General features: G+C 41.3%; 2 protein-coding genes across 4 annotated transcripts in view; one reads left to right on the top strand and one right to left on the bottom strand.

The window, feature by feature from the left end:
* LOC100819656 (E3 ubiquitin protein ligase RIN2) overlaps positions 1 to 27,710 on the top strand; it is a 37,373-nt gene that overhangs the window by 6,768 nt on the left and 2,895 nt on the right. For all 3 annotated transcript variants that reach the window (XM_006578355.4, XM_003522832.5, XM_006578354.3), the window contains exons 6-12: positions 2,319 to 2,415; positions 2,521 to 2,626; positions 2,965 to 3,122; positions 3,226 to 3,363; positions 3,447 to 3,514; positions 3,598 to 3,828; positions 4,885 to 5,263. In XM_006578355.4, the coding sequence (XP_006578418.1) occupies positions 2,319 to 2,415; positions 2,521 to 2,626; positions 2,965 to 3,122; positions 3,226 to 3,363; positions 3,447 to 3,514; positions 3,598 to 3,828; positions 4,885 to 5,263 (1,177 nt within the window). The remainder of the gene's footprint in view (positions 1 to 2,318; positions 2,416 to 2,520; positions 2,627 to 2,964; positions 3,123 to 3,225; positions 3,364 to 3,446; positions 3,515 to 3,597; positions 3,829 to 4,884; positions 5,264 to 27,710) is intronic.
* Positions 5,289 to 7,180, bottom strand: LOC121174814 (secreted RxLR effector protein 161-like). Its single transcript, XM_041015090.1, has one exon. It carries the CDS (start codon positions 7,178 to 7,180, stop codon positions 6,419 to 6,421), a length of 762 nt encoding a protein of 253 aa, XP_040871024.1. The 3' UTR covers positions 5,289 to 6,418.

Genomic DNA, 27,710 nt, shown 5'->3' on the forward strand with positions numbered 1-27,710 from the left:
ACAATTCCAACCAAGCATGACTTAGAAACTAGAACGTTAGAATTCTGAATATGAATTGTAAAATTAAAATTTTAAAAAAAATCAAATTGTAGAAGTTTCTTATTGGGAGAATAGGTAATCCTTTGTGCCATTGCTAATTTAGAGCCAAAGTGATTACCACAAATCTTGTACAAATGCAACTCAGATAGAATTTTCGGTTGCACTTCAAATTCTGGTACCATCTTCTTAATGCAATCCAACATCCCATTCTGGATCTCAAAATCCTATGAAGCACGGGGATGCTTGCTAGGTGGCGTTCCCTGTTTCTGGTATTACACGCGGACGAGGAAGGTGTGGGTATGGCATGGGGACGATGTTGACTTATTGGGTATGGCTGACAAAGACAGGGACGGCAGTTGCCTTTCGTTGGGATGTATTGGGGAAACATGACGGACGAAGGTTTCTGTAATTAGGGGAAACTAGGTTTACATGCTGGGATCATCTATGTAACCTATACAGTCAGAGATTTGGTTCTTTAATTCATGCTGAATAGTTTTGTATTAGGGAACCAAACCTCCACATGGGAGACTGGTGCTTGTACATATAACAGTACCCCTTGTACTGCTTTCATATTAATATATAATTCTCTTTGTGGATCAAAAAAAAAAAAAAAGAAGGGGGAAACCACATTTATTGGCCTATGAAGCTGACAATTCCATCTTTGATCAATGATTTCAAATACATCTTTGTACTTGCTTTCCACCCATCAGAAATAAACATCTTTCTGATATCAGTTTTCTCTTTGTGGAGCCTTTCTAAGGTTAGATATGAAGTGGTAAATCTAGTAATAGTATGTCTCACCAATTCCCTCTGGTTTGTACAATTTCTCAACAAGCTCAAAGTACTAGAATGAGCATAGATAAACTCAACTAGATTGTTTGCCCTTCTAATTGTCTTCTTTATCAAGGGAAGCTTCCCAATGTCTTCAAGCATCAAGTCAATACAATGGGCTGCACAAGGAGTCTAAAATATGTTTTCTTTTCTCCATCAATATCTTACCCGCTGCAACATGGTTGCTCCCATTATCAGTGATAACTTGAACCACATTCTGTTCTCCAACTTCCTCCACAATAACATCCAGCAACTCAAAAAGCGAGGTTGAATGCCAAACCGGCTTGGTACAAAAAGCGAGCAATATGTTGGTGCACCTTCAGAACTTCATTCTTTTCCGTTGACTCTTTTATGTTAGTTTGCCTCAATATCTTTTTTTCAGACTGGTTTCATCTGCTGAATTCTTGCAAAACCTGTCCATTGGGCCTTTTTTAGGGGCATTCGTTCTCTTTGCAGCAGAAGCAGCAGCAGTGTCACAGTTCTCAATCTCATCTTCACTGGAATCATATTCAATTGGATAACCTAACTCAGAATCTCTGAAATTTGGCACACTAGCAGTAGCAACACTACTGAACCCACTCTTTTTGCTAGCCATATATTCCTTAAGCTCTGCAACAATGGCTGGTGGGGTCTTTTGCAAGCAGCAACATTACCTGGCTTCCCTACCAAGTGTTCTTTGGCTCTGGTTATTCCTCCCTTGGCGACCTTTGAACAGTAATTACAAACACTGGTGTTTGTATCCCCTTCCACCTGTGGATGACAATACTTCCAACCTGGGTCTGCTATTTTTTCCACCTTGTGTAGTGTGGTTCAGCCATTGTAGAAAAAGGCTGAACGATGAAAAAAACAAAAACAGAAGATCAATAGCTGTTGCCAGAGATAGCAGTCGCCGGAGGAAGGAAAGACAAAAAAAACACAAATAACAGAGCCAAATGCACCGGGGAGGGCAGAGTCGCTGGTGAGGTTGTTGCTGGCATCTAGATTGCCGCCACTGCCGTCACCGGTGTCAGAGTCATTATTGGAGGTTGTCCAGCAGCAGCAGCAATGTTGCAGATGCCATACAGAACCCACCACGCCACCGCTATTCTTTGGCATTTTGTAAAAAAAAAAAGCCACGCCAAACCGCTATGGCACTACCATAACTGCAATTTGATAACACTGGCTCCTTTGGCATCTCCCTGAAAGTTGACTTTTTTTATTGGAAAGTTGCTGCTGAATGCTGCTCTTTTTCATTGTATGTGCATCATGTCAATCGTTATAGTCTCTAAAGTGTACTTCTGGGGAGCTAACTGTAGAATTTATGATTTTACTTTTTAAATTTATAATATAGTCAATTCACTTTGAATATGTTCAGATTTAATTTTCATGAATGCTGAAACAATCTCTGTTATTATTGTAATTGGATAGCTTCTGAATGCTTCTGACACTTAACTTTTTTATGCTCCTAGGATAAGGTTTTGTCTGACAATATATCGAACACATGGGTCCTCTATGTATCTGTTATTATTCTTTGAGCCTTTCAGTATTGTTTTTGAGACCCTACAGGTATTTAGAATGCATCTTTGCAGATTTGAGATACATTCATCTGGTTAGCTTCCTATGAGGTACTGTTGCCGGGTTTAATGTTGTTTTGTGTTATATGATTTGTAGGCCATTTTGATACATGGATTTCAGTTGCTTGACATATGGCTGCATCATTCAGCTTGCAATAGCAATGATTTCCGAACACCTAAACTGCTTGACATGTTAACTGCAGGTAGTTTGGATAAAAATCTGTTTTTTAAACATCGAATAACTCATCAATATGATTGGGATATTAAGAATATGCATCTTTCTGTTCTACACATAATTTAGATTGTCACTACTTTTCCCCCTGGTTGCTCATTTACTTTGATGGTTTGCAATACCAATAAATTGCTATCTTTTTGAAATATAAGTCCTTTCTTTTGTCTGAAAATAAAAGATCACTAATTTACTTATTTCATCGGTTTGTTTGCATGAAAGATGAAGCTTGGTTTTTTAAGTCACAAGATATATCTTTGTGTCCTTGGAGGAACTTAATTCTAGCTTCCTGATTAAGTGGTGTAACTGCAGGTTCATTGTTGGAATTGAAGGGAATTCTCATTCGGAACTTGGGGTTTTTCTTAGACATGGCAACATTTTTTATGGCACTTGGCCATTACTTGTATATATGGTGGCTTCATGGCATGGCTTTCCATCTAGTAGATGCATTCATATTTCTAAATATACGTGTAATTATTTCATTCTTGATTCTTCATGAATTTTACTATCCACAGAAATTTAACTGACATTTGCATATTAACTACTTGTAATCATTGATGTTGTTTTGAGCAGGCATTGCTTAGTGCAATAATAAATCGCATAAAAGGCTTTATCAGGCTAAGGATAGCTCTAGGAACACTTCATGCAGCTCTTCCTGATGCAACAACTGAGGAGCTAAGAGCATATGATGATGAATGTGCTATTTGTAGAGTATGCTAGTTTGCTGCCCTCTGATTGATCTTGGTATTGGTTGGATATATTTTTAAATAATATTATGAATGCGTTTATGATAGGAACCAATGGCTAAGGCTAAAAGGCTAAACTGCAATCATCTCTTCCATCTTGCATGTTTGAGATCTTGGTAGGGTTGCTTTTATGGACTTTTATCCTTTTCTATTTGGGTTAATCTTATTGAGATACTATTGGTTGCTTTACTGATTCCAGGTTGGATCAAGGCCTGACTGAGATGTATACTTGTCCAACATGCCGAAAGCCACTTTTTGCGGGTGTGCCTGAAAATCAAACAAACTCCGATGTGGGGACGATATCTAGTGATGAGCAACTTGCACGGCAAATAAGTGCTGGATTGGATCGGCCAAACTCTGCTAGGCATACCATGCCTGCAGGATTGTATCCAAATCAGACACTAAACACTCCTGAAGGTGTTCCTTGGAGGTTCAATCTTCATACTCAATGCTACATGGGCTTATCTCTCTTTTTTGAATTTAGCTGTTATTTATTTGTTAAAAATGTAGTTTTGAAAAGTTATTAAGCCACAACTGAAGGTGATACAAAATTCGTAAGCACAGATGCCTAACAAATGAAAACGCTAATAATAAAAGCAAAGAAATAAACTCAATAGAACTCCTCAATCACTCAGTTGAACTTAAGGAAGCACCTGGAATCCTGGAGGTAGTCAATTAAGCAGTTATTTCAATAAAAGAGCATGAATGGAATCTCTGCTGGAGATCCTTGATCTATTTTTTTTTCCAACCATAAACACCACAACCCTGAAAAAGGAGGACCCAGCAGCATGGTCTTGTATTTCTTTGTTCTACCAAAGCCTCTGAAAAAATGAATTGAAAGTGTGATTGTAGAGGCTGGTGAAACCCAGAGTAAGCAAAAGAATTCCAAGGTGGCAATTCTGAAGTTGACTGGCCACTTCTCAATGTTGTGAAAATGACTGTGACCCCGAACTTTGAAAACACATGAAATGGATATCAGGGGATGTAGCTGTTTAGGTCCTTTAAGTCTTTAAAAGATATTTGTAAAAGTAGAGAAGGGGAACAAACTTTTTGTTCACTGAATTTATCTTTTGCAAACGATTTGGAAGAGAAATTTATCTTTTTCAAATCAAATACTTTAAGAAATACAAGCACCAGATCCTTTAAAATGTTTATATTGTCTCCTAATGATGCTATTTCTTATGTTTAGGAACTTCATTTTTTGAATGAAGAAGTATAGTTGTATCCATCTATTGGACTCTGTAAAAGGAAATATGTTCAATAATCAAAATAAATAAAGGATATTGACTCTACAATAACTACCGTAAGGAAATATTACCTAACTCCCTCTTATTTGATTTATTGCAAGAAAAGAATGGTTGATTACTTTTTTTCTTCTTTTTATTGACAAACCTAGTAGTTACCCACTGCATTTAAAATATATAGATTTGTTATCTTGCATGTATTGATGCATTCTCTTTTGCTGATTTTACTTTTTCTTATCTAGGGGTGCAGGGCTGGACTCAGGTTGGTGGCATTCTTGGCCAAATCAAGGTGTTGATGGGGCTGGTCCATCTACTGCTATCAGAACAGTTGGATTGGGAAGAGTTCAAATGATGATGAGGCATCTTGCATCGGTTGGAGAAACCTATGCTCAGACTGCCTTTGAAGATACCGCGTGGAACCTTTGGCCCATTAATCCCTCTCAGGCTTCTGCAAGTGGTTCAACCATTTCTCCCCCTGGTGGAAGATTGCCAGAAAGAACTGGTAGTTTACATTTAAGGAATGCTTCACAGTCAGCTAATGATGATGTTGCAAATATACTTGCCATGGCTGAGACTGTTCGGGAGGTTCTACCTCATATTCCGGATGACATGATATTCCAGGTGTGTTTTGGATATTTGCATTATATAATGTGCCAGAGTTTTCAAAACCATTTCCATTCATTAGAGAAATTTTGTTTAAGCATTTAATATTGGGTATGTGTGATGGTTGAGGGCCAATAAATGAAGTTTATAATGTAACTTTGTAGTTTCACTTGTCTGTACTTTAAGATGCTGTTGTAGTAACATCTCTTTAGAAGGGCACTGTAGTGGTCTGTTATTCTTGACTTTCTTCGTTGTATTATGTTCATTTTAATGTCACCAAAGCCTTTAATATTGGAAAACGATTGATGTAATGTAGCAGTCTATTAGTGATACTGCTCAATCATTTGCATTTTTTTTTTTTTTTGATCAGCAAAACTAAATATATTATATATATATGATCAAAACAGTACCAGAGGTGTAGTACAAAGGGATATACATCCTCATATCTAGACACCAAAATAAGGTATTCTAGATATTAGGAGAACATGTATTTTGTTCTAATTGTAACACCCATTACATAAGAAAACCCCGCCTAATATTGCTTGACCATTGATTTAGATGGATTGTGAAATGTTTCTCAAAATGTCTAAGCCAAGTCCAGGTCAAGAAAATAGCTTCATCAAACAATCTATTAGCATCAAATTCTGCATTTGAGAATAGAATTCTGTTTCTTAATTTCCAAATAGCCCAAGTTACCGCCAACCACCAATATCTCCACCTCTTAACCCTTAACCCTTCTGCCTGGATGAAAATATGCTGGAGAAAGTGTTGTTTAGGCCCGAGAGGAAAGGCACTTTTTAAGTTCAACCAAGACATCGATTCCCACCAAATTGGTTGGATCAAGATGCAATGGAAGAACAGATGAGATGCCTCCTCTTCAGCACCCCTGCAAAAAGGACAACGCAAATCCTGAATCTGTACTTGTCTCCTATGCAGATTCATCCTTGTTGGTAGTCTGTCCACTTGAAGCTTTGAATATGTGAGGAGGAAAACTTTTCACTAACTTGCTTAGTTTTATTTCATTCAAATAACATATATATATACAAATAGGAGAGAGACAGCTTTACAAGCTTTGACAAGACAGTACACACTGCTGTCTTCTACAACAAGATAAAATAGGGAAATCTACTCTAAAGATACATCTAATAATACCCATAATTATAACACTCCCCCTCAAGCTGGAGCATATAAATTATATGCACCAAGCTTGGAACATATAAACTGAATTCTAGGCCCCCTTAAGGATTTAGTCAAAATATCTGCTGGCTGATCATTGGAATTAATGAATTCAGTGACAATATCTTTAGACAGTAGCTTCTCCCGAATAAAGTGACAGTCAATCTCTGTGTGCTTGGTTCTCTCATGGAAGACTGGATTTGAAGCAATATGAAGAGCAGCCTGATTATCACAATACAGCTTCATTTGCATCACTTTGCAGAATTTCAACTCTTCAAGAATTTGTTTGACCCACATAAGTTCACATGTAACTACAGCCATAAATCTATATTCAGCCTCTGCACTAGATCTAGCAACAACAGTTTGCTTCTTACTTTTCCAAGAAATAACATTCCCTCCAATAGAGACACAATATCCGGATGTGGATCTCCTATCCATAGGACAACCAGCCCAATCTGCATCACAATATCCAGATACTTGTGTATTACCTTTGTCTTCATAAAGTAATCCTTGACCTGGAGCTCTTTTAATGTATCTAAGAATACGCATAACAACATTCCAATGATCAACACGAGGATTTTGCATAAATTGGCTCACCACTCCAACAGCAAAGGAAATATCAGGTCTTGTAATGGTGAGATAGATGAGTTTTCCCACAAGTCTTCTATATCTCTCGGGATCAGAATACATTTCACTCTGATCTGCAAGAAGCTTCAGATTCGGATCCATAGGACTATCAACAGGTCTACAATTCTGCATGCCTGTTTCCTCCAAAAATGTCAAGGGCGTACTTCCTTTGAGAGATCATAATACCATCTCCTGACTGAGCCACCTCAATACCAAGGAAGTACTTCAAATATCCCAGGTCTTTGGTTGAAAATGACTAAATAAGTGCTCCTTTAGCTGAATAATCTTAGAAGCATCATTCCCTGTAATCACTATATCATCAACATATACTATCAAGTAAACACATTTTCCAGGGGATGAATGACAATAAAAAACAGAATGATCAGCCTCACTACGTTTCAACCCAAAAAGTTGAACAATATGACTGAATTTACCAAACCAAGCCCGAGGGGATTGCTTCAACCCATAGAGAGATTGACGCAACTTACAAACAAGACCATACTCCCCCTGAGCAACAAACCCAGGAGGTTGCTCCATATAAATTTCTTCCTCAAGATCACCATGAAGGAATGCATTTTTAATATCAAGCTGATGGAGAGGCCAATGACGCATGGCAGCCATAGCAAGAAAGAGACGGACAGTAGTGATCTTAGCTACCGGAGAGAAGGTGTCACAATAATCAAGGCCATATATCTGAGTATAGCCTTTAGCTACTAATCGAGCCTTAAGTCGATCAGTTTCACCATTAGGCCCAACTTTAACTGCGTAGACCCATCTACAACCCACAGCCTTCTTACCGGGAGGAAGAGAAACAAGTTCCCAAGTACCACTATGTTCAAGAGCCTGCATTTCATCAATCATAACTTGTCTCCATCTAGGATGACTAAGTGCCTCATGAATATTAGAAGGGACAGAATGTGAAGATAGAGAGAAAACAAACGAAGAATATAAAGGAGACAAACGATGATAACTCAAAAAGTTATAGATAGGATGAGGATTACGAGAGGATCTAGTACCTTTTCGGATGGCAATGGGCCAATCTGAATCAGAGGGATGAGAAGTAGCAGGATCCATGGCTTGAGGATTGATTGAAGAAGGAGGAGAATCATGAGGAGAAGCTTCAAGTACTGAAGGACCAACTGGCTGTATCCTGCATTGGTTTGTGAGAAGAGGTGGAGAAGCAACATCAGTTGGATGAGGTGGAGAAGAAGGAACCTCACTGACATCTGGATTTGAGGTATCTAGAGGACATGGAGAGGGAATTGGAAGGACATTCTGGATGGAAGAAGAATGGTCAGTAGATGATGGGTAGAATGGTGTGTCTTCAAAGAAGGTTACATCTGCAGACATGTAGTATCGCCTGGTGGATGGTGAAAAGCATTTGTAACCCTTTTGAAGAGGAGAATAACCTAAAAAGACACACTTGATTGCGCGGGCAGAAAGTTTGTCTAAACCAGGAGAGAGATCATGAACAAAACAAGTACAACCAAACACTTTAGGTGGAACATGGAATAAATGATCATGAGGGAAAATGATTGAGTGAGGAATTTGATTCTCAAGAGAGGAGGAAGGCATTCTGTTAATTAGGAAACAAGCAGTAAGCATCGCATTCCCCCAATGGTGTGTGGGAACATGAGAGGCTAACATTAGTGATCGTGTGATGTCAAGGAGATGACGATTTTTCCTTTCGGCGATACCATTTTGTTGTGGTGTATGGGGACATGTAGATTGATGTAGAATGCCTTTTGAAGATAACAAAGAGGAGAAATCATGAGAAATACTCTTTGGCATTATCACTTCTGAAAACCTGAATTGTTGTTTTAAATTGGTTTTCAATCTCATTGAGGAAGGACATGAAAATAGGCAAAAGTTCAGATCTGTCTTTCATTAAATAAACCCTAGTACATCTAGAAAATTCATCAATAAAAGTTATAAAATATCGAAAACCAAAAGAGGAAACACGACTTGGTCCCCAAATATCAGAATGAATGATAGAGAAGGCTGAATTACATCTTTGAACAGTTTGTGGAAATGAGGACCTAACATGTTTTCCTAGTTGACAAGGTTCACATTCTAAGACTCGAAGATTCTTCAAACTAGGGACCATCATTTTCAGTTTTGGTAGACTTGGGTGACCTAGACGATCATGCAAAAGTTTGGGGTTTGAAGTTGCTGAACAAAAAACAGAAAAGTTGGGCTTCAAGTAGTAAAGTCCTCGTGATTCACGTCCTTCTCCAATCAGTCGACCCGTGCCATGTTCCTGGATAACAAAAGAATTAGCGGTAAAGGTTACTGAGCAATTTAATGAACGGATTAACTGACTCAATGAAATTAAATTGTAGGGACATTGAGGAATAAACAAAACAGAATCCAACTTCAATGAGGAAGATAAAGACACTTGACCACTCCCTTGAGCTGCAACTTTGGAACCATTAGCCACAGTAACAAGATGAGAAATTTTTAGAAAAGAAATGGATGTAAAAGAAGACTTGTTACGAGAAATATGATCAGAGGCACCTGAATCAAGTATCCAAGGACTGGGACCATCGATAGATTGAGAAATACATGTTGTTGAATAACATGGTACAGAGGAAGATGAAGTCTGGCTGTTGGATTTCTCAGATTTCAGCTTAAAATATTCTTGATATTCTTTATCAGAGAACTTAGATTCTGATTTTTCGGTTTCGGTCTGAGTTACCTGAGCTACTTTGTCAGGGAAGTCATGCAAGGAGTAACAAGTCTCTTGTGTGTGGCCCATCCTCTTGCAATATGTGCATTGAGGACGTCCACCTCTCCCACCGCGGCCTCTTCTACTGTTACGTCCTCCCCCTCTCCCACGAGGTGCAACCATGGCTGACGTCTCCACTACATCAGCCGGATTTTCTTCTTTCAATGCATGGGGAACACGAAGCAGCCTAGTGATGAGAGAATCCATCGATGGAACCTGATCTCCAGCTAAGACTTGATCACGAACGTGATCAAAGTCTGAATGTAGACTCCTCAAGATGAGAACCATATTGAACTTATCTAGCTTTCTATTCACTTCCTCCAACGATTCAGCCACAAGGAGCCTCTTCAATTCTTCCACTGCTGCCCGAGCTTTACCTATGTGTGCAATCATATCGTGGTTGGTTTGTTTGAGAGCTGTGACCTTCATGGTTGCATCAAACAAACTCTGAATATCATTGGCAAAGATTTCTCGGGCCTTTTTCCAAAAAGAGCAGCATGTTTTGAACGATATGAGAATCTCCAAAACATCTGCCTCAACTGACTGCCATAAGACAGCACAGAGCTGATAATCTAACTTTTCCCACTCAGGTCTCTTATCATCCGGAACTGCCTCAGCATCTTTTTCAAGATGGTCATGATGCCCTTGCCCAAGGAACCACAGTTCTATTGAAGCAGACCAGGATAAGTAATTTTTCCAATTGAGCTTTGCTGTTGTGATAGTGGGAGTTCCAGAAAACGAAAGTACTGGGTCAGACGAAGCCATTTTCACTCACAGATCAAAGGAAACTAAAGTAGAGAGACAAGGAAGGCACAAGGTCACTCAACGAAGTGCCGAAACCAAAAACTAATGGCTGATATGGACTCAGGAGAGCCCGACGAGACGGTCGGAAGCAAATGCGCGCGTTTCCGGCAAGGGGAGGGCGGCACGTGGTGGTCACGCGCCGGCGTTTGGCGCGCACGGAGACGGCGCGTGGGGAAGCTCCTGGCCCAGCGGTTAGTTGGGCTGGGTTGCGCTCCTCGAGGCGCACAGAACCCTGTAGTTGCCGGTTGAAACGGGCGGCGGCGGACGGCGGCGGATACGACCCGCTCTGGTACTAACTTGAAGCTTTGAATATGTGAGGAGGAAAACTTTTCACTCACTTGCTTAGTTTTATTTCATTCAAATAACATATATATATACAAATAGGAGAGAGACAGCTTGACAAGCTTTGACAAGACAGTACACACTGCTGTTTTCTACAACAAGATAAAATAGGGAAATCTACTCTAAAGATACATCTAATAATACCCATAATTATAACATGTCCCTTATTAACCGCCAAGCGAATACCGTTATCTTGCTAGGAATTCTAATCTTCCATAATTCCTTACACCATTCCTCTTGCCGACCTCCTGTAATAGTTTCCAAAATCAGATTATATGCGCTGCTTGTCGAATAATTTCCTGATTGATCACCTAACCACTCCCATTGATCTGATCCTTGCTGCTGAATGTTCATGCCTTCGATCTCCCTTAGGAAATTGATGGCTGACTCGATTTCATTATCAAACAGCGATCTTCTCCACATAAAATGCCACTCCCACCCTGAATGTAGATGATGTCCCATCTGTCTAATGGTTTGGTTCTGCTGTGATGATATTAGATACAGTCTAGGATATCTCTCTACTAAAGGTTGTTGCTGACTCCACTTGTCTTCCCAGAACCTAATCTTATCCCCACCTACGACCTTCCACCTCATTTTGCTGTGAACGATGTCTCCCTGATGTGCAAAATTTACTGTTTGTTTTAAATCCTTCCACCACACAGTTTGGTGTCCTTCCCTCCCTGCTTCATGAAGACTCCTCCACCCTTCATATTTTGACTCCAACACTCTGGACCATATCTCTCCCTTCTCTTGCATTAGATTCCACTTACACTTGCCAAGCAATGCAAGGTTAAAGGTATCAATATCTTTAATCCCCAGCCCACCTTTTTCCTTTGGCAAACATACTTGGTCCCATTTAATCCTTGCGATCTTATTTTGATCTAGTCCTCCACCCCACAAAAATCAAAGTTGTATCCTTTTTAGCCTTTCCATCACTGTTTTTGGGATCTTGAAAAAAGACAAGAAATAAATTGGGATTGATGTTAGTGCAACCTGAATTAATGTCACTCTCCCCCCCATGAGATATATCTTTGTTTCCATTTTGCCAATTTCCTCTCATATTCGTGGACGATGTTGTCCCACATTTGTGTTCGCCTCGGATTAGCCCCTATAGGTATGCCAAGATATGTAAAAGGAATAGTTAGCAGACTGCAGTTTAGATATTTAGCCGCATCACTCTTCCACTGGTCTGAAACCCCAAAAGCTCCAAAGTAACTCTTTGCATAATTGATTTTTAGGCCTGCGATTAACTCAAAAGCCCTCAAAGTAGTCTTTAAAGCTCTCACAGTTTCCATATTTGCTTCTCCAAAAAATATGGTGTCATCCGCATATTGTAAAATACTTATGTCAACCTTTTTAGATCCCACTGGATAGCCTTTGTACATATTTTCAGCTACTGCCTTTCTCAGTAAACCAGATAAGGCTTCCACTACCACATTAAACAGGAAGGGTGCTAGCGGATCCCCCTGTCTAATTCCTTTTTGAGGTAGGAACTCAGTTGTGGGACTTCCATTCACCAAAACTGACATTGACATAGACTTTATACTTCCTTCAATACATTTGATCCATCGAGAGCTGAATCCAAACCTTCTTAACATGTACAACAAGAATTCCCAAGATACCGAATCGTATGCCTTCTCAAAGTCTATTTTAAATATAAGGCAAGGCTTGTGGTTCTTTTTTGCTTCATCTATTATCTCATTGGTGATAAGTACACTCTGCAGCAAGTGTCTACCTTCAATGAAAGCAAATTGTGTTTCCTCAATTATTGCTGGCATCACTTTTCTGATTCTGTTTGCAAGCAATTTCGCCACTATCTTGTACATGCATCCAATTAAGGAGATGGGTCTATACTCTCCCAAATGTTGTGGGTTTGATATCTTGGGAATAAGAGCTATAAAAGAAGCATTACAACCTTGGGGAATAGCAACATTAGCATGAAACTCGTGGATATATCTAAATATATCATGCTTTAATGTATCCCAGAACTGCTTTATGAATCTGAAATTAATGCCATTAGGACCTGGGCTCTTATCATTGCCACACTCCCAAACTGCATTCTGTATTTCTATCTCCTGAAAAGGGGCCACAAGCATGGAATTCTGCTGTTGATCTATGGTTTTGAAACTAATACCATCAATCTTAGGTCTATGAATATCTGCTTCTTGAAATCTCTTGGAAAAGAAGGTTCTGATTTCTTCCTTCACCTTGTTAGGTTCATCTATCCATATACCCTCAATGAGTAGTCCTTTAATGCAATTTCTGTTTCTATTTACATTCATCCTGATATGGAAATATCTAGTGATACAATCACCCTCCTTTAGTCATCTTGATCGAGATTTCTGCCTTAGCAATGATTCATGGGCTTGGGCAGCCATCCACAAAGCTTCCTGCAGCTGCTTTCTTTTACAAATTTCCAGATCAGTCAGCTGTCTATGTAGTGTGTCCTCCTCTAGCTTATTTAGCTTCTCTTCCAGGTTCTGGACTTTTTTAAAGCTATCTCCATATTGTTCCTTGTTCCATATCTTTAGTCTGCACTTCAGCCTTTTGATTTTTTCTTTTAATACATATGCTCTCCATCCTGAAACTTGGACAGAATTCCAGCATTGATGTACTACTTCTCTGAAGGACTTATCTGTTAACCAGCAATTTAATATCCTAGAAGGTTTAGGACCCCAATCAACATTGTTAGCTCTAAGTAGAATAGGACAGTGGTCCGAAAAATTTCTTGGTAAGGTAAACTGCACACTTTCTGGCCATGTGTCCCTCCATTCAGGGGATATTAATGCCCTGTCTAGTCTGCTTTTAGACTCACCATTTGGTCTAAACCAAGTGTATTGTCTGCCCACAGAAGGAACCTCCAAGACCTCCAAATCATCAATCCATTCATTGAATTCTTGAATACTATTGTCTCCAAGTAGCCTTTCAGATTTTCCAATTCTCTCATTTGGGTTCCTTATGCAATTAAAGTCCCCAAGCACACACCATAATCTTACTTGGGATGATTGTTTCAGCTGTCTCACTGAATCCCACAATATTCTCTTGTTGTGTATGTCACAAGGAGAATATATTGTCACAATGCATATTTTCTGGGCTTCTCTGATGCATTCTCCTTCCAAGTAAATGAATCCATTTCCAATGACCTTATTTTGTAGCTTGAAAGCTGTTTCAGTCCACATGCACAAAATGCCACCAGCTGAATTGTTTGCAGGCTGCATCTCCCACATAACTTCAGTACTTCCCCATAGAGTCTGACATAATGACTTATCAATAGTGTCTTTCTTAGTCTCCTGAAGACATATATGAATATTTTCTTTGTTGATCAATCTCCTTATGGCAGCCCATTTTACTCCCCTCCCCAGACCTCTAACATTATATGAGGCTATATTCATGGATCCATTACATTAGCTCCCAACCTCTCAGCTTCTATCTTGTCTCTGGTCTCCATACTACTTAATTTTTGTAGAATTTTGCTTTGCTGGTCATCTTCTATGTTTTCCACTGTCACCCCCAATTGTTGGATCATTTCCCACATTTTAATTGCTTCCTGGGTCTGTATATTATCTGTATTTGCCTCCTCTTCAAAGTCTCTGTTGATATCTCTTGTCCCACTGCTAGAGTTATTTCTTCTGTTTTTTTTTTTTTTTTTGCACAGCAAAAATACTTAATATTATAAATATGGTTCAGTACTAGATGTACTGAAAGGTACAACAAAAATCATAGGCATAGGGAGACACTGCCCAAAAAAGGATAATACAATGACAGAGTATGTCAGCCCCCCCTAGAAAATCCCTCCCTCAAATTAGATGACCAGTGGTTGAAGTGGACATTAAAGTCCTTCTCCAAACACCTTAACCACGACCAGGTATGGAATAGAGCCTCGTCCATAACTTTTTCGGGAGAAAAGAGCTGGTTGTTGAAGACCATACTGTTTCTATGCTGCCAAATGGTCATAGACAGAGCTATCCAAAGAACTTCCCATCTTTTATCTATGCCTCTTTGCAAATTCCAATGTGAGAACTGCAAGAAATGATTCTTTGGATCTATATGGAAAGGACCCACCCTATTGACCCAACTCATGGCCTCCCACCAAAGGATCCTAGTTTTTGAACAGTTGAACATAACATGACTGGTAGTTTCCTCTTCAGAATCACATAAAGGGCAGGTATATGATGGCAGATCCACCTGTCTTCTTCTCAAATTAGCCCTGGTAGGTATCCTATTTTTAAAAAGTCTCCATGAGAATGCCTTTGCTCGAGGAGGGATATGTAAAGACCAAACTATCTTTGCTGCACTGTCATCAGGAACCTCCCTGTCATGCTGCTGCAACAGACTATAAGCTGACTTTGTAGTATAGACACCGTTAGGGTCAGGTTTCCAAGTTAGAAAATCCCCACTGGTCTGGATAATTAGAACACTATCAAGCTCTGCCATGAAATCTGCTGCCATTTGGATTTCATGGTCGAAAAGGTTCCTCCTCCAATTTAATTTCCATTCCCACCTCTCTTCTACCATAGTCCCCATTGAATTGATAGTAGAGGATTGTTGTCCACTAATCTGATACAAAGTGGGGTATTTCTGTTGAAGGGTCAGATTATGATGAAGCCATTTATCCTTCCAAAAGCTAATTTTGTCTCCCGATCCCAGCTTCCACTTCATGTTATTGCAAATTATGTTGCTATGCTGCTGCTTGAAGATAACCTTGAGGTCTTTCCACCAAGGAGAGTCTAAACTGCAGTTCCTATCAGAAATCAAATCCCTCCAACCACCATATCTAGACAATAGAATTCTGGCCCACAACTGATGTTGATTATTTGCCAACTCCCACCCCCATTTAGCAAGCAAAGCCTCATTGAATTTAATCAAATCTTTGATCCCTAACCCACCCTTACTCTTAGGGAGGCAGACTATGTCCCACCTCACCCAAGGAATCTTAATGGAGTCTTGGAGGCTGCCCCATAAAAAATTCCTTTGTATAGATGTAATCTTTTGCACCACAAGCTTAGGAATCTTGAAGAAGGATAGCAAATAAATGGGTAAGGCTGTTAAGACTGAATTAATGAGGGTTATTCTACCCCCCATTGATAAATTTCTTTGCTTCCATTTTGTAAGTTTAGCCTCGAATTTGCTAATAATGGGCTGCCACACAGACCTACTTTTAGAGCTCACCCCTACAGGAATTCCAAGGTAAGAGAATGGAATATCCATTTGACTACAATTGAGAGAAGATGCTGCCTCCCTACACCAAGCCTCCGATTTGCCCAAACATCCAAATTTGCTCTTATTGTAGTTTATCTTAAGACCAGAGACCAATTCAAAGCTTTTCAGGATGCACTTTAGAATTGTAACATTATCATTAGTGGCAGCCCCAAAGAACAAGGTGTCATCAGCATATTGAAGAATATTAACTTCCTCTTTTTTCTTTCCCACTTGGTAGCTGCTGAAGAGATTTTTTTCTACTGCAGATCTCATCAATCCAGTAAGGCCTTCCACTACTATATTAAATAACAAAGGTGCAAGAGGGTCACCTTGCCTTAAACCTCTCCTAGGAACAAATTCCTGAGAAGGACTTCCATTAATTAAAATGGAAATAGATGCAGATGATAAACAAACATTAATCCATTTCCTCCATTTTTCACAAAAGCCCAGCCTCAACAACATATAATCTAAAAAGCCCCAAGAAATTGAGTCGTAAGCTTTTTCGAAATCCACTTTGAAGACCATGCAAGGTTTTTTCTTTAATTTGGCCTCAGCTATGACTTCATTGGCAATCAAAACACCATGGAGAATGTGCCTCCCCTTCATAAACGCTGTTTGCCTTTCATCGATAAGATGAGGCAGCACAAGGGCCAGTCTTTTAGCCAGAATTTTGGCCACAATTTTATAAGTGCACCCAATGAGAGATATGGGCCTATAGTCATCAAGGGATTGAGGGTCATTGATCTTTGGGATGAGAGCTATAAACGAGGCATTGCTGCCTTTTGGGAAGGATGCATTAAAATAAAACTCATCCATGAACCTTATAAGGTCAGGTTTCAAAGTCTCCCAAAAAAGCTTAATGAAATTGAAATTTAGCCCATCCGGACCAGGGCTTTTGTCCCCACCGCAGTCCCACACAGCTGATTTAATCTCCTCTTCTGAAAATCTAGCTACAAGGCTTTCCTTTTCTCTTTGAAGCAGAGAAGGAAATTGCACCCCATCTAGAGTTGGCCTCCTAATGTTCTCCTCAGCAAATCTGCTGTTAAAGTAATGAACAGCTGCAGATTTCACAGTTCTAGGATCCTGCACCCATACTCCATTTACGAAAAGCCCTTGGATAGCATTTTGACTCCTTCTGTAATTAATCAATCTGTGGAAATAATTGGAATTGCTGTCCCCTTCTTTTAACCACTTCACTCTAGCTTTTTGTCTTAGCATAGATTCAACTGCAAAGGCTGCATTCCAGAGTTGTTCCTGGAGAGATTTCCTGAGGTTGACTTCATCTTGAGATAAGGTTCTGTTAATGAATCCATCCTCCAAGGCATTGAGCTCCTTCTTCAAATCAAGGACTTTCCTAGAATTTATATGACCCTGAGAAATACTCCACTGCCTGATTTTCTGCTTAATGAATTTGATTTTCTGTTTCAGGACTAATCCCCCCCATCCTGGAGGGTGATAATTTCCCCATTCAAGATTCACCAAATCCTGGAACCCTTTATCCTTTAGCCACCACTCCATAATTCTGAGTGGTTTAGGCCCCCAATCAATGGTTCTAGCCTTCAGAAGGATAGGACAATGGTCAGAAAAATCCCTTTCCAACACGAATTGAGTAGAATCCGGCCATTGGGACAGCCACTCGTCAGAGAGTAAGAATCTGTCCAATTTGCTCATAACACTGCCATTAGGTCTACACCATGTGAATCTCCTCCCAACAGACCTAACCTCCTCAAGCTCCATATCTGAGATCCATGAGTTAAAATCAGACATGCCAAGAGTAGCATCCCTTGTCTGAGATGAGCTGAACCTCTCCTCACGATGCCTTATGGAATTGAAGTCTCCCAAGACACACCAAAGGCCTGCTTGATGGGATGATCTCAGCTGCAGCAAATCATTCCACTGCTCTCTCTTCCTTTGAAGATCACAGGGGGCGTATACATTAATAATAGTGACCCTCTTATCCTCCTTTAACCACAAGCCTTCCAACATTATGAAACCTCTCCCCAGCACCCTCCTATCAACCGCAAAAGATCCATTATTCCAAATGCACAAAAGGCCACCAGCAGTGTTAGAGGAAGGAAGACATTCCCAAGAAGCACTGCTATCACCCCACAGGTACTGACAGAGAAAAGCATCAACATAATCCTTTTTTGTTTCTTGAATACACAGAACATCTATGTTGTTAGCTATGGTCAATTTACGGATAGCTGACCATTTGACACCACTTCCCAGCCCTCTAGAGTTATAGGACAAGATATTCATGGGGCATTATCTTCATAACCCAGCACAACAACTGTTTGAGGAGGATTTTCAATGTTGCCCATATCAGTCTTCACTTCTGCACCACTACTATTAGCATCTGCAAAAACGACACCCAGTTCCTTTGCTAATTCCCGATAATCATCTTCCTTATCCTCCATTTCATTCTTATTGGGACAGATTGCAGAGGAAGAGCTTTGGTGAGGATTATGCTGTTTTGGAGACTCCAGGGCTTCATTCGGAGAACACGAGGCAGCATTGTGATTGTGGTTACTGGGATTTTCAGCAAAATCCAGAATCTTTGGGTTAATCTGCTTCCCCCTGACTTGGGCCCGTTTCTTAGACAACCCCTTTTTTCTTGAGTATACCTGCAAGGTGCTTGCAGGTTTTTCCTGCTGACTAAGTCCCTGGTTCAAAGGGGTTATAGATCTGTGAAGGCCCATATTAGGATTAGGCCCAACTAAGTCCACCATGTCACGTGACTTATTAAGCAACTCGTCCTCAGACCCATTGCTGAAATTTTGAAAAGTCTCCCCCACTAGACCTTGGTCCACGATAAAAGGCACCCCTATTTGATCCTCCTCTGTGATGGGCAGAAGCCGTTGGAGGCAATCTTCCCCTTTTTGCGAAACCAGGCATTGAACTGCTGCAGGCTGACTTTCCAAAGCCGTGATGTTTTCTGCTGCTACACCTAGGTTGCCTTCTTCAAAGTTTGTCTCATTTCCATTTACGGCTTCGGAATGACTGATAGCTTTACCCAGACCCTGATCCTCTCTGCTGCGGTTAATATCCAAAGGGCTATCCCTTTGACCGATGGATTTTACCAATCTTTGCCGGACTGGGTTGTCGCCGTGCGTTTCGAAGGTGGTAATAGGCGGTGAACTGTCCGTCGGCCATGACTGCATAGTGTCGGTATCGTCACCGACGGAGAGGATTTCCTCCGATGACCCCCATACACTTTGACGTTGCCTTGCACAAGCTACCCCCTCGTTGCAGTTCTCCTCCACGATTGAAATCGTGTAATCATCCCCTCCTATATTAGCCATGACGGTATGCTCAACTATCGGCAACCGTGGGGTTCTGACCAAAACCCGAGCTCTGTCAAGCCTTTGCATGTCTTCAAAGTTTTCATCAACCTCGATCAAATCTCCCACTTCCGCGACTATTTGGCGTATATGATCGATACTCCATGCCACTAGGGGGATACCCCAACATTGCACCCAAGTGAGTCTGGTGGTTGGTTTGAGCTTCGGGTTCCATTTCATCATTTCGTAGAACACAGTTGTGCCGTGATTGGATTCTTCAGTAATCAAGTCATGGGCCTTTGTGTCAGAGAGGCCGATAAGGAGAACCCAGTCATCTCCTAGATATTTCGACGATACTTCTGCACCAAGGTTCCACGAGAGATCTTCATCAACTCGTTCAAATACCTGCGGTTTCTTCAGTCTTCCAACCCAGGTATGTGCGTATCTATTCTTCGTCTCCTCCGATATCTCGAGAGTAATAGAAGAATGTGTTCTCCCTCGTGTCATCGTCAAGGGGGGGGTACAGATTTTTCGTTCCTTGTTCTCTTCGTATGAAGTGACAACCTCTGCGTATGATCTCTTCATGTTTTGCTCTGCTGCCATGTTTCTCCGCAGGATATCACCCTCCTTATACCCCTTATGACAGGCCCCAGAAATATCCTTTTCTTTCCTTCCTCGCCCATATTTTGGGATATTCACGTGCAGCTTGAGACCCCCGACAATCATGTTGTCTAATTTTCTTTCCATGTGACTCACGTTGGAGATTCCTACAAATCTGACGAAACCGTATCTTCTTCCTTGTTTGTTTCGTTGTCTAGGGATAAAAACCTCCCTCACGTCCCCCAACTGCTTGAAGTGAAACCACAGCTGCTTCTCCGATGCCTCCTCCGGGAATCGAGTGAAGTAAAATGTCGTGACATCAGATTTGTCACGCCAGTTTACTTGATAGTGGCTACGTTGCTCATCAACCCTTCGTTGCCGCCGACCGCCGTGACGATGGCCAAGGCCCTCGTTCAGGTGCTTCCATCCACGCTGCCTCTCTCTCTTTCGGTTCCTCACTGTTATCCACTCGTGATCCCTTGCTGTGTCTCTCTCAAAGTTTCTCTCACACCCAGAGTCTTTGTCTCTCTGTCTCTCATTCTCTCTCTCAATCTCTCCCTGTCTCTCGTACACTCTCTCTCTCGCTCTCTCTCTCTCACGATCTCTCATTCTCTCTCGTACACTCTCTCTCACTATATGTTATTTTGCTGTATGTTATTTGGTTGCTCATAGTTTGCCTTCATTTGTATTTGCCCTTCTAGCCTTTGATGTCTCCTATGGGACCAACTCTCGCGGGAGTATACCTGCCAGTTACATCCCATTTCATTTTTATTTTTGGAGGGGGTGTGGCCCAAGTAGCTTGTAGGTTCATTAAGTAATATGGATGGCTGGCCCAAGTTAGGCCCATATTGTAATGTCATATTCTGATGTTCAAAGCATTCTTCTATGTCATGTGCCCCGTCATTTACCAAAAGCCTGCTTTCCTTTTGTTGATGTGTTCTTTGCTGCATAATCACGTGGAGGTGAAGGGGGCTGACACTGTACACCACTAGTCTCCCCCTTCTCTCTCTGCCTATTTTGGTGAAAGACACAGGCTCGTATCTCTTGACCGTTGAAGTAGCTTTCCACAGTTGGGAACTTTGCTGCATGCGTCTCGATATTGGCATTGACCGTTTCCTCATCATTCTTTCCAGTCATTACCCGCGGGCCTTCCTCCTTATCCATCGGGTCTTCGGTCTGCTTCCATCTAGTGGGCATTCCAGTCATTGTCGTGTCTCCGACGCCGGTGTTTGGCACAATAGAGCTATGTGGGGAGTTGGAGCGCTGATTCAACGGCGAGTCTCGCGTCAGCTCTCGGTTTGTACCCGCAAAAGTTGTCGCTTGTAGAAATTCGTCTCCGGCAAGGCTATCGGCAGATTCCCTTTCTTCCGACGAGTCACTGTAACTGCTGCCCCTACTGTGGTGCTCACAACTCATGGACCCGCACTCCTCAACAGCAGAAACTTTGAAGGTTTCGTCGTCGACGTGAACTTAAATGACGTGCTTGATCGTCGGCGGCCATGGGGTCCTGATGAGGACTCGTGCCCTATCCACTTGTCGTTTAGTTTCGACATCCTCGTCTACATCCACCATGTCTCCCATAGTCCCAACTATCTGCCTGATACGATTCTTGTCCCAGACTTGAAGTGGAATACCCCAGCAGTGGACCCACACCATTCTATTTCCGGTGCGAAGATTTGGCTTCCACTTCTCCAATGAATAGAAATGAGATATAGTTCCATGTAATCCGCCGTTCATGAGTCGTTCAGCTTCGTCTTCATTCATTCCAGTTAAAAGAACTTGATCATCCCCTAAGTATCGCGGGGCTAAATCCAGTCCCAGCTCCCATCTCAACTCCTCTTCCAACATTTCGAACCTGGCGGGGTTGGTCAGTCGTCCAACCCATGCGTCCTCTAACCACTTGGTTTCTTCTTTGTTCACATTTAAGTGTACTGAGGAAGTGTTGCTTTCGTCCCGTCAAACAGGTTGCTTTTGGTCCTGTCTTCGTGGCTGAGTGGTGTTTTTCTTTCTCACGACATCCGCGTACGGTAGTGCTGTTCTCTGGCATTGCTGCATGGTTCGCTGAAATCGTGTGGGCATGTCTCCTCTTTCGTTCTTTGCTTGTCTACCCATGTCTTCATGTGTTCGTCTCTCTTGATTATACTTGGGAATATTGTCAAAGAGCTTCTGACCTCCAATGACAATGTTATCTAGCTGCCTTGCCATCTGCTGTACGTCTCGGACCCCTTTAAATTGGACGAAACCGTATCTTCTTCCATTGTAGTTCCTTCGATTGGGTATGAAGATTTCTCTTACATCACCCCATCTTTTGAAATGCTGCCAGAGTTCATTCTCTGTGATATCATCCGTAAACCTTGTAAAGTAAAATGAAGAGATATCTGTGTGATCTCTCCAGTTTACTATAGCTGCCTTCTGCTGTGCTCTTCCTCTTGTCTCGGCATACCTCACATGGGGTTCCTTTCTAAGGCTCACACGATTCCTCACACCTCTCTTGGCTCTACTCGTCACTCTTACCCACCCAGTGTCTCTCTCCACACACTCCTCTCTCTCATCTCTCTCCTCTCTCTCCTTTCTCTCTCTCATCTCCTAAGACGCTTACATATGTATCTATAAACTCAATGTAACTCCAGTTGATTTCTTCTTTGCTGTATTCTTCCTCATTTTATGACTTTCTTAATACTTGGATAAGAATGTATTGAAGGGTAAATGAAATGATCTGATATCATGTTTATAAAAATGGTGGATGGAATTGGTTTGGCTGACTTTTGTAATATGAAAAATTTAAGAAAAATTGGTTGTAGGGGTAACAAGTCTACAAAATGTTATTTCTTTAATATTTTGTTTTTCTTTGGATTGCATGTATCGGTCAGTCTTTTTATTATGTAGCTGTTTCATATATAAGAAAATGAATGATCCATTATTGGGTGAAACATACAAGTGAACTGATATAGAATTGCTATAATAAAAACATGATATTCGCAAGCACACTTCGGCTACTGATATTTGATGAATATCAGTGTACAAGGAAGATAGATAATAGATTACACTCTGATATGGGAAGAAAGAAAAGAGATAGAACAGCTATGATGGTGTGTAAACCTTCCTACTTCAAACCCAGAAACCATATCAAATGACATCCTGCACTCCCTCCCTTGTCTCATATACCATTCAACCTTATCCTTCTAGCTCATGTGAGACATTAACCTACTGCCTTCTCTTTATTAATCCTCACAAAGACATTAGTAATAGGAAAATATCTGTACTGTCACAAACCCATAAACTTTACTTGTGGCTATAGCAGGCAACTAAAGAAATTGTCTAGGTAGTTAGTATACCCTTAAAGTTTCTCAGTGAATGAAGTATCTCCCAAATTCTGTCAATGACATAATGGCATGAGATGGATAACTTTTACGATCATTGATGATACATGTCATTGTCAGAGTTCATTTTCAACTTCTCAAGGACAAAGTATGCTTGTTATGAACAAAACTAAAAAAATTGATGCTGAAAATTTTCGTCATATTGGATTGCCACCTCTGATTACTGTTCTGCATCCTATAGTTGATGTTGATAGACTTTGGATAAAGGTGCTGATTCCAAGACATAAAGTATGCAGGTGTAGAAGTTTTTACTCGACCAACCAATCAGAAATCATCTTAGTATGACTTTTAAGATATTTATTATAAAAGTCAACAAATTCATCATACAGGAAGGATGATTTGTGATTGAAGGACAATATATATATATATATATATATATATATATATATTGTATTGTCGAAGAATGTGACACTGATGCAACTACTTGAGATACATGAGAGAGATAGAGAGAGCGGGAGAGGGGGAGAGGGAGAGAGAGGGAGAGGGGGAGGGAGAGAGAGAGGGAGAGAGAGAGTACCATCATCATCGTCAGAGAGATCTGAAGTATAGGAGCCATGGAATCATAAGCAGAGACAGAGGTAACACTAGAGAAAACAGAAGGAACTTAGCAGGTCATTCGAAGAGGTGGAGGGAACAAAGGGAGAAAATAGACGATAGGCTATACCTTAACGACAATGGCAGGGATAATAGCCATGGTAATGAAGGAAACTGGACTAAGGTGGTTAGCAGGAGGACAACAAAGGAACTGAAGAAGATAAAACTAGCTGAGAGACAACCATATAATCACGCGTCATGGGGTAACTCTACACACCACCATTTCAACTGGAGGAATAAGGAGGATATCACGTCCTACTACTTCACTCACTTCCCAGATGAAGTCAATGAAGAGCTGCTCTGGAAAAAGTTTAAACAATGGGGTGATGTGCGCGAGGTTTACATTGCCAAACACTGCAATAAGGAAGGCAGAAGATACGGCTTTGTGCAGTTTAAAGGAGTCTCGGATGCAAAATGACTGGAGGTGAAGTTGGATAACATCTTCATCAATAACCACAAGCTGTTTGTCAACTTACCTAGGTTTGCAAGGTCAACTCGAACCTTAGCTTTGCAACAAAAGGGTATTAACGGACGGGAGCCTAGCAGCGAGTTCAGCAAACCTCGAGAAGTAACCAGCAGACCAACACTGAGATCCTATGCGGAAGTGACGATCAAGGGTGACTCTCAAGGGGACAAGACGAAATGTGAGGTTTTAACACCCACCATTTCGATCAAACCACAAGAAGGTAGGAAATACTGGTGTAATGGTGCTTGGGTTGGGAAGCTAAAGAAAGCTATGGCGGTGGAGAGAATGGAGGACCGAATAGCCTGGGATTTAGGGTACAATATATGTACTAAATTCCTTGGAGATGACATGATTCTTCTTTCTGGGCTGTCGGACGAAAAAGCGCAGCAGATTATCAATATGGAGACTGATAGCGGGAACTCACTCTTCTATTCCTTGGAGAAGTGGCAGCCGGGATGTCGGCCCAACAATCGGGTTGTTTTGTTCCAAGTGTGGGGCTTCCCGATAGAGGCGTGGGAGCTTGAGCACATTAAGACGGTCGTCTCCACTGTCGGCGACGTCATCGAACCTGACGACGATACTAAAGACCGTCGCCGGCTGGACAGAGCTCGCCTGTTGGTTCGGACACCCCTCTCGCCGGCGATTCAGAAGGAGGTCAATGTCCGTGTCGGCGATATTAATTATAAGGTGTGGATGGTGGAGGAAGTAGGGGGCGATGGAGATTCGAATTTGAGGAGAACTTTACCGTCCGACTCATGGTCGGATGAGGTAACGTCGGAGGAAGGAGGCGACGATGTTGACGCCGACGATGACAGTGATACCACCTTCTCCTTCTCGCCAGAGCTATCCTTGAAGAAGTCGACACTCCGCTCGAACCACTGGTCAGATGACAAAACCAGTGGTTACAGCCGCGACACCACATACCAGTCCAGACCGCTGGGTAACAACTACTTTGATGACACATGCAGAGAGGGAACAGAGGATAAAGTCAAGATTACCCTGAGCCTGAATACAGCAAAGGTTGACTCTGGAAGCAGAAGTGCAGAAAAGGCAGAGGCAAATGGTTGCTTAAAAGAGGCAATCCTGAACATGGATAAAGCTGCTTCTCGGGAGCATAACGGTGACCCTGGAGGAAATATTTTGAATTGTGGAGATAAAGCTTCAAATGTCCAGACTCCTTATGGGGAAAGCGTGGGAGATAAAAGGCACACACATCCTTATCTAAGTCTGCCCTCCTTGCAGACCCAAAAAGATGTTGGGCCAAGTTACAACTTGGGCCCATTTCGGGAGAATGAGGGGAGTAATAAGGATGGACACTCACCCACAGCCCATTCTTTTAAAGAAATTTCTGATATGTATTCCAAAGTCTATGTTAGACAAAAGCATGCTAAATCTAAAGCCCCATCTCTCGAGCCTGTGGAAGAGGAAGCTCAAATAATAAAAGATGATAATGGAATGGATGTCATGCATGAAATACAAGACAAAAGCCCAAATCAGAGACATTTCGATTTAGAAAGGGGTCTAGAAATCACAATTGAGTGTAATACAACAGTGTTGGAAGAGGTTCAACTGCAATGGAACCTTGGGAAAGTCCTAGGTTTGGAGGCTGAAACAGATCAATCTGACTATATCCACAGCTTTGCCAACATGGAATTTCGTGATAGGAAGGAAGCTATGGAGCTGGGAAATAGAAAAATCTGCAGATGAATATCCTTTCCTATAACATTAGAGGGTTGGGTAGAGGTATTAAATGAGCCTCTATCAGGAACCTGGTGGGTAGGCTTAAAGTTGACTTACTTTGTCTGCAAGAGACAAAGAGGGAATCTTTCGATAAGGCATCTTGCCAAGCCTTGTGGGGTCATCCTGATCTTGCTTGGGAGTGGCAGCCTGCTGTGAATGCTACTGGGGGGCTGCTGTGTGTTTGGAATAATAAAAATTTTCAGGTTGATCTTCGAGTCTTTGAAAAGGGTTTCATCATGTTGGGTGGGGTTTGGTTGGCTGATTTGCAAAGGGTTGTTGTGGTCAACATTTATGCCCCCTGTGATATTGTGGGTAAAAGACAGCTGTGGCAGGATTTGAGTAGAAGGAAGATGCAATCCCAAGACAATTGCTGGTGTCTTGTTGGGGATTTTAATTGTATCAGGCATCCCTCAAAAAGAATGGGGAGCAATCGTGGCAATTCAGATACCAACATAATATCTGAATTTAATAAATGTCTTGCTGTTATGGAGGTTGATGATATTCCTTGTGCAGGTAAGCCTTTTACCTGGGTTAGGCCCAATGGATCCAGTAAAAGCAAATTGGATAGAGTTGTGGTCTCTGATGGTTGGCTATCTAAGTGGCCAGATAGTTCTCAACTTAACCTTGAAAGGAATTACTCTGACCATTGTCCTATCATCATGAAATCCAAGAGCATTGATTGGGGCCCTAAGCCTTTTAAGGTTTTTGATGGATGGTTAAATAATAAGGATTATCAGAAGGTGGTGAGGGATTGCTGGCTGATAATCAGCCTTTGGGGTGGGGTGGTTTTGCTCTAAAATGCAAGCTAAAGACTCTCAAACAAAGGTTGAAAAGTTGGAGTAAAGACAATGCAGGTGATCTGTGTCTCAAGGTGAAACAGCTTCAACAGAATTTGAATGATCTGGAGAATTCCATGCCTCCTCAGCCTTCTGACCAGCAAGTTCAACAGTTGAAGAAAATTCAAGCTGATCTATGGGAAAAGGCTAACCTGCATGAATCTTTTGTCAGACAGAAATCAAGAAGCAAATGGATTAAGGAGGAGGATAGTAATAGCTCTTACTTCCATAAAATTATTAACTATAGCAGGAGGAGAAACACTTTGAGGGGGCTGATGAAGGATGGTATTTGGGTAGAAAATCCTAACTTGATTAAGGCAGAAATTTTGCAGCATTTCCAGAGTAGATTTAATGAACCTCATCTGAACAAACCTAACTTGGATGGGGTTTATTTTAATGCTCTGTCTCCTACTTAGAGGGAGATGATGGTTGAGCCTTTTAATGAAGAGGAGATAAAGTGTGCTGTGTGGAATTTTGGCAGCGTCAAAAGTCCGGGACCAGATGGGTTTAACTTCAGGTTTATTAAACACTTTTGGAAGGAGCTAAAACCTGACTTGCTAAGGTTTATTGCAAAATTCTATGTGAATGCTACATTCCCTAAGGGCAGTAATTCCTTTTTTATTGCTCTCATCCCTAAGGTTAAGGACCCTCAGTCTATCAGTGACTTTAGACCTATTTCCCTCATAGGCTGT

This window comes from Glycine max, chromosome 4 (assembly GCF_000004515.6).
Source record: "Glycine max cultivar Williams 82 chromosome 4, Glycine_max_v4.0, whole genome shotgun sequence".
Classification (NCBI taxonomy): Eukaryota; Viridiplantae; Streptophyta; class Magnoliopsida; order Fabales; family Fabaceae; genus Glycine; species Glycine max.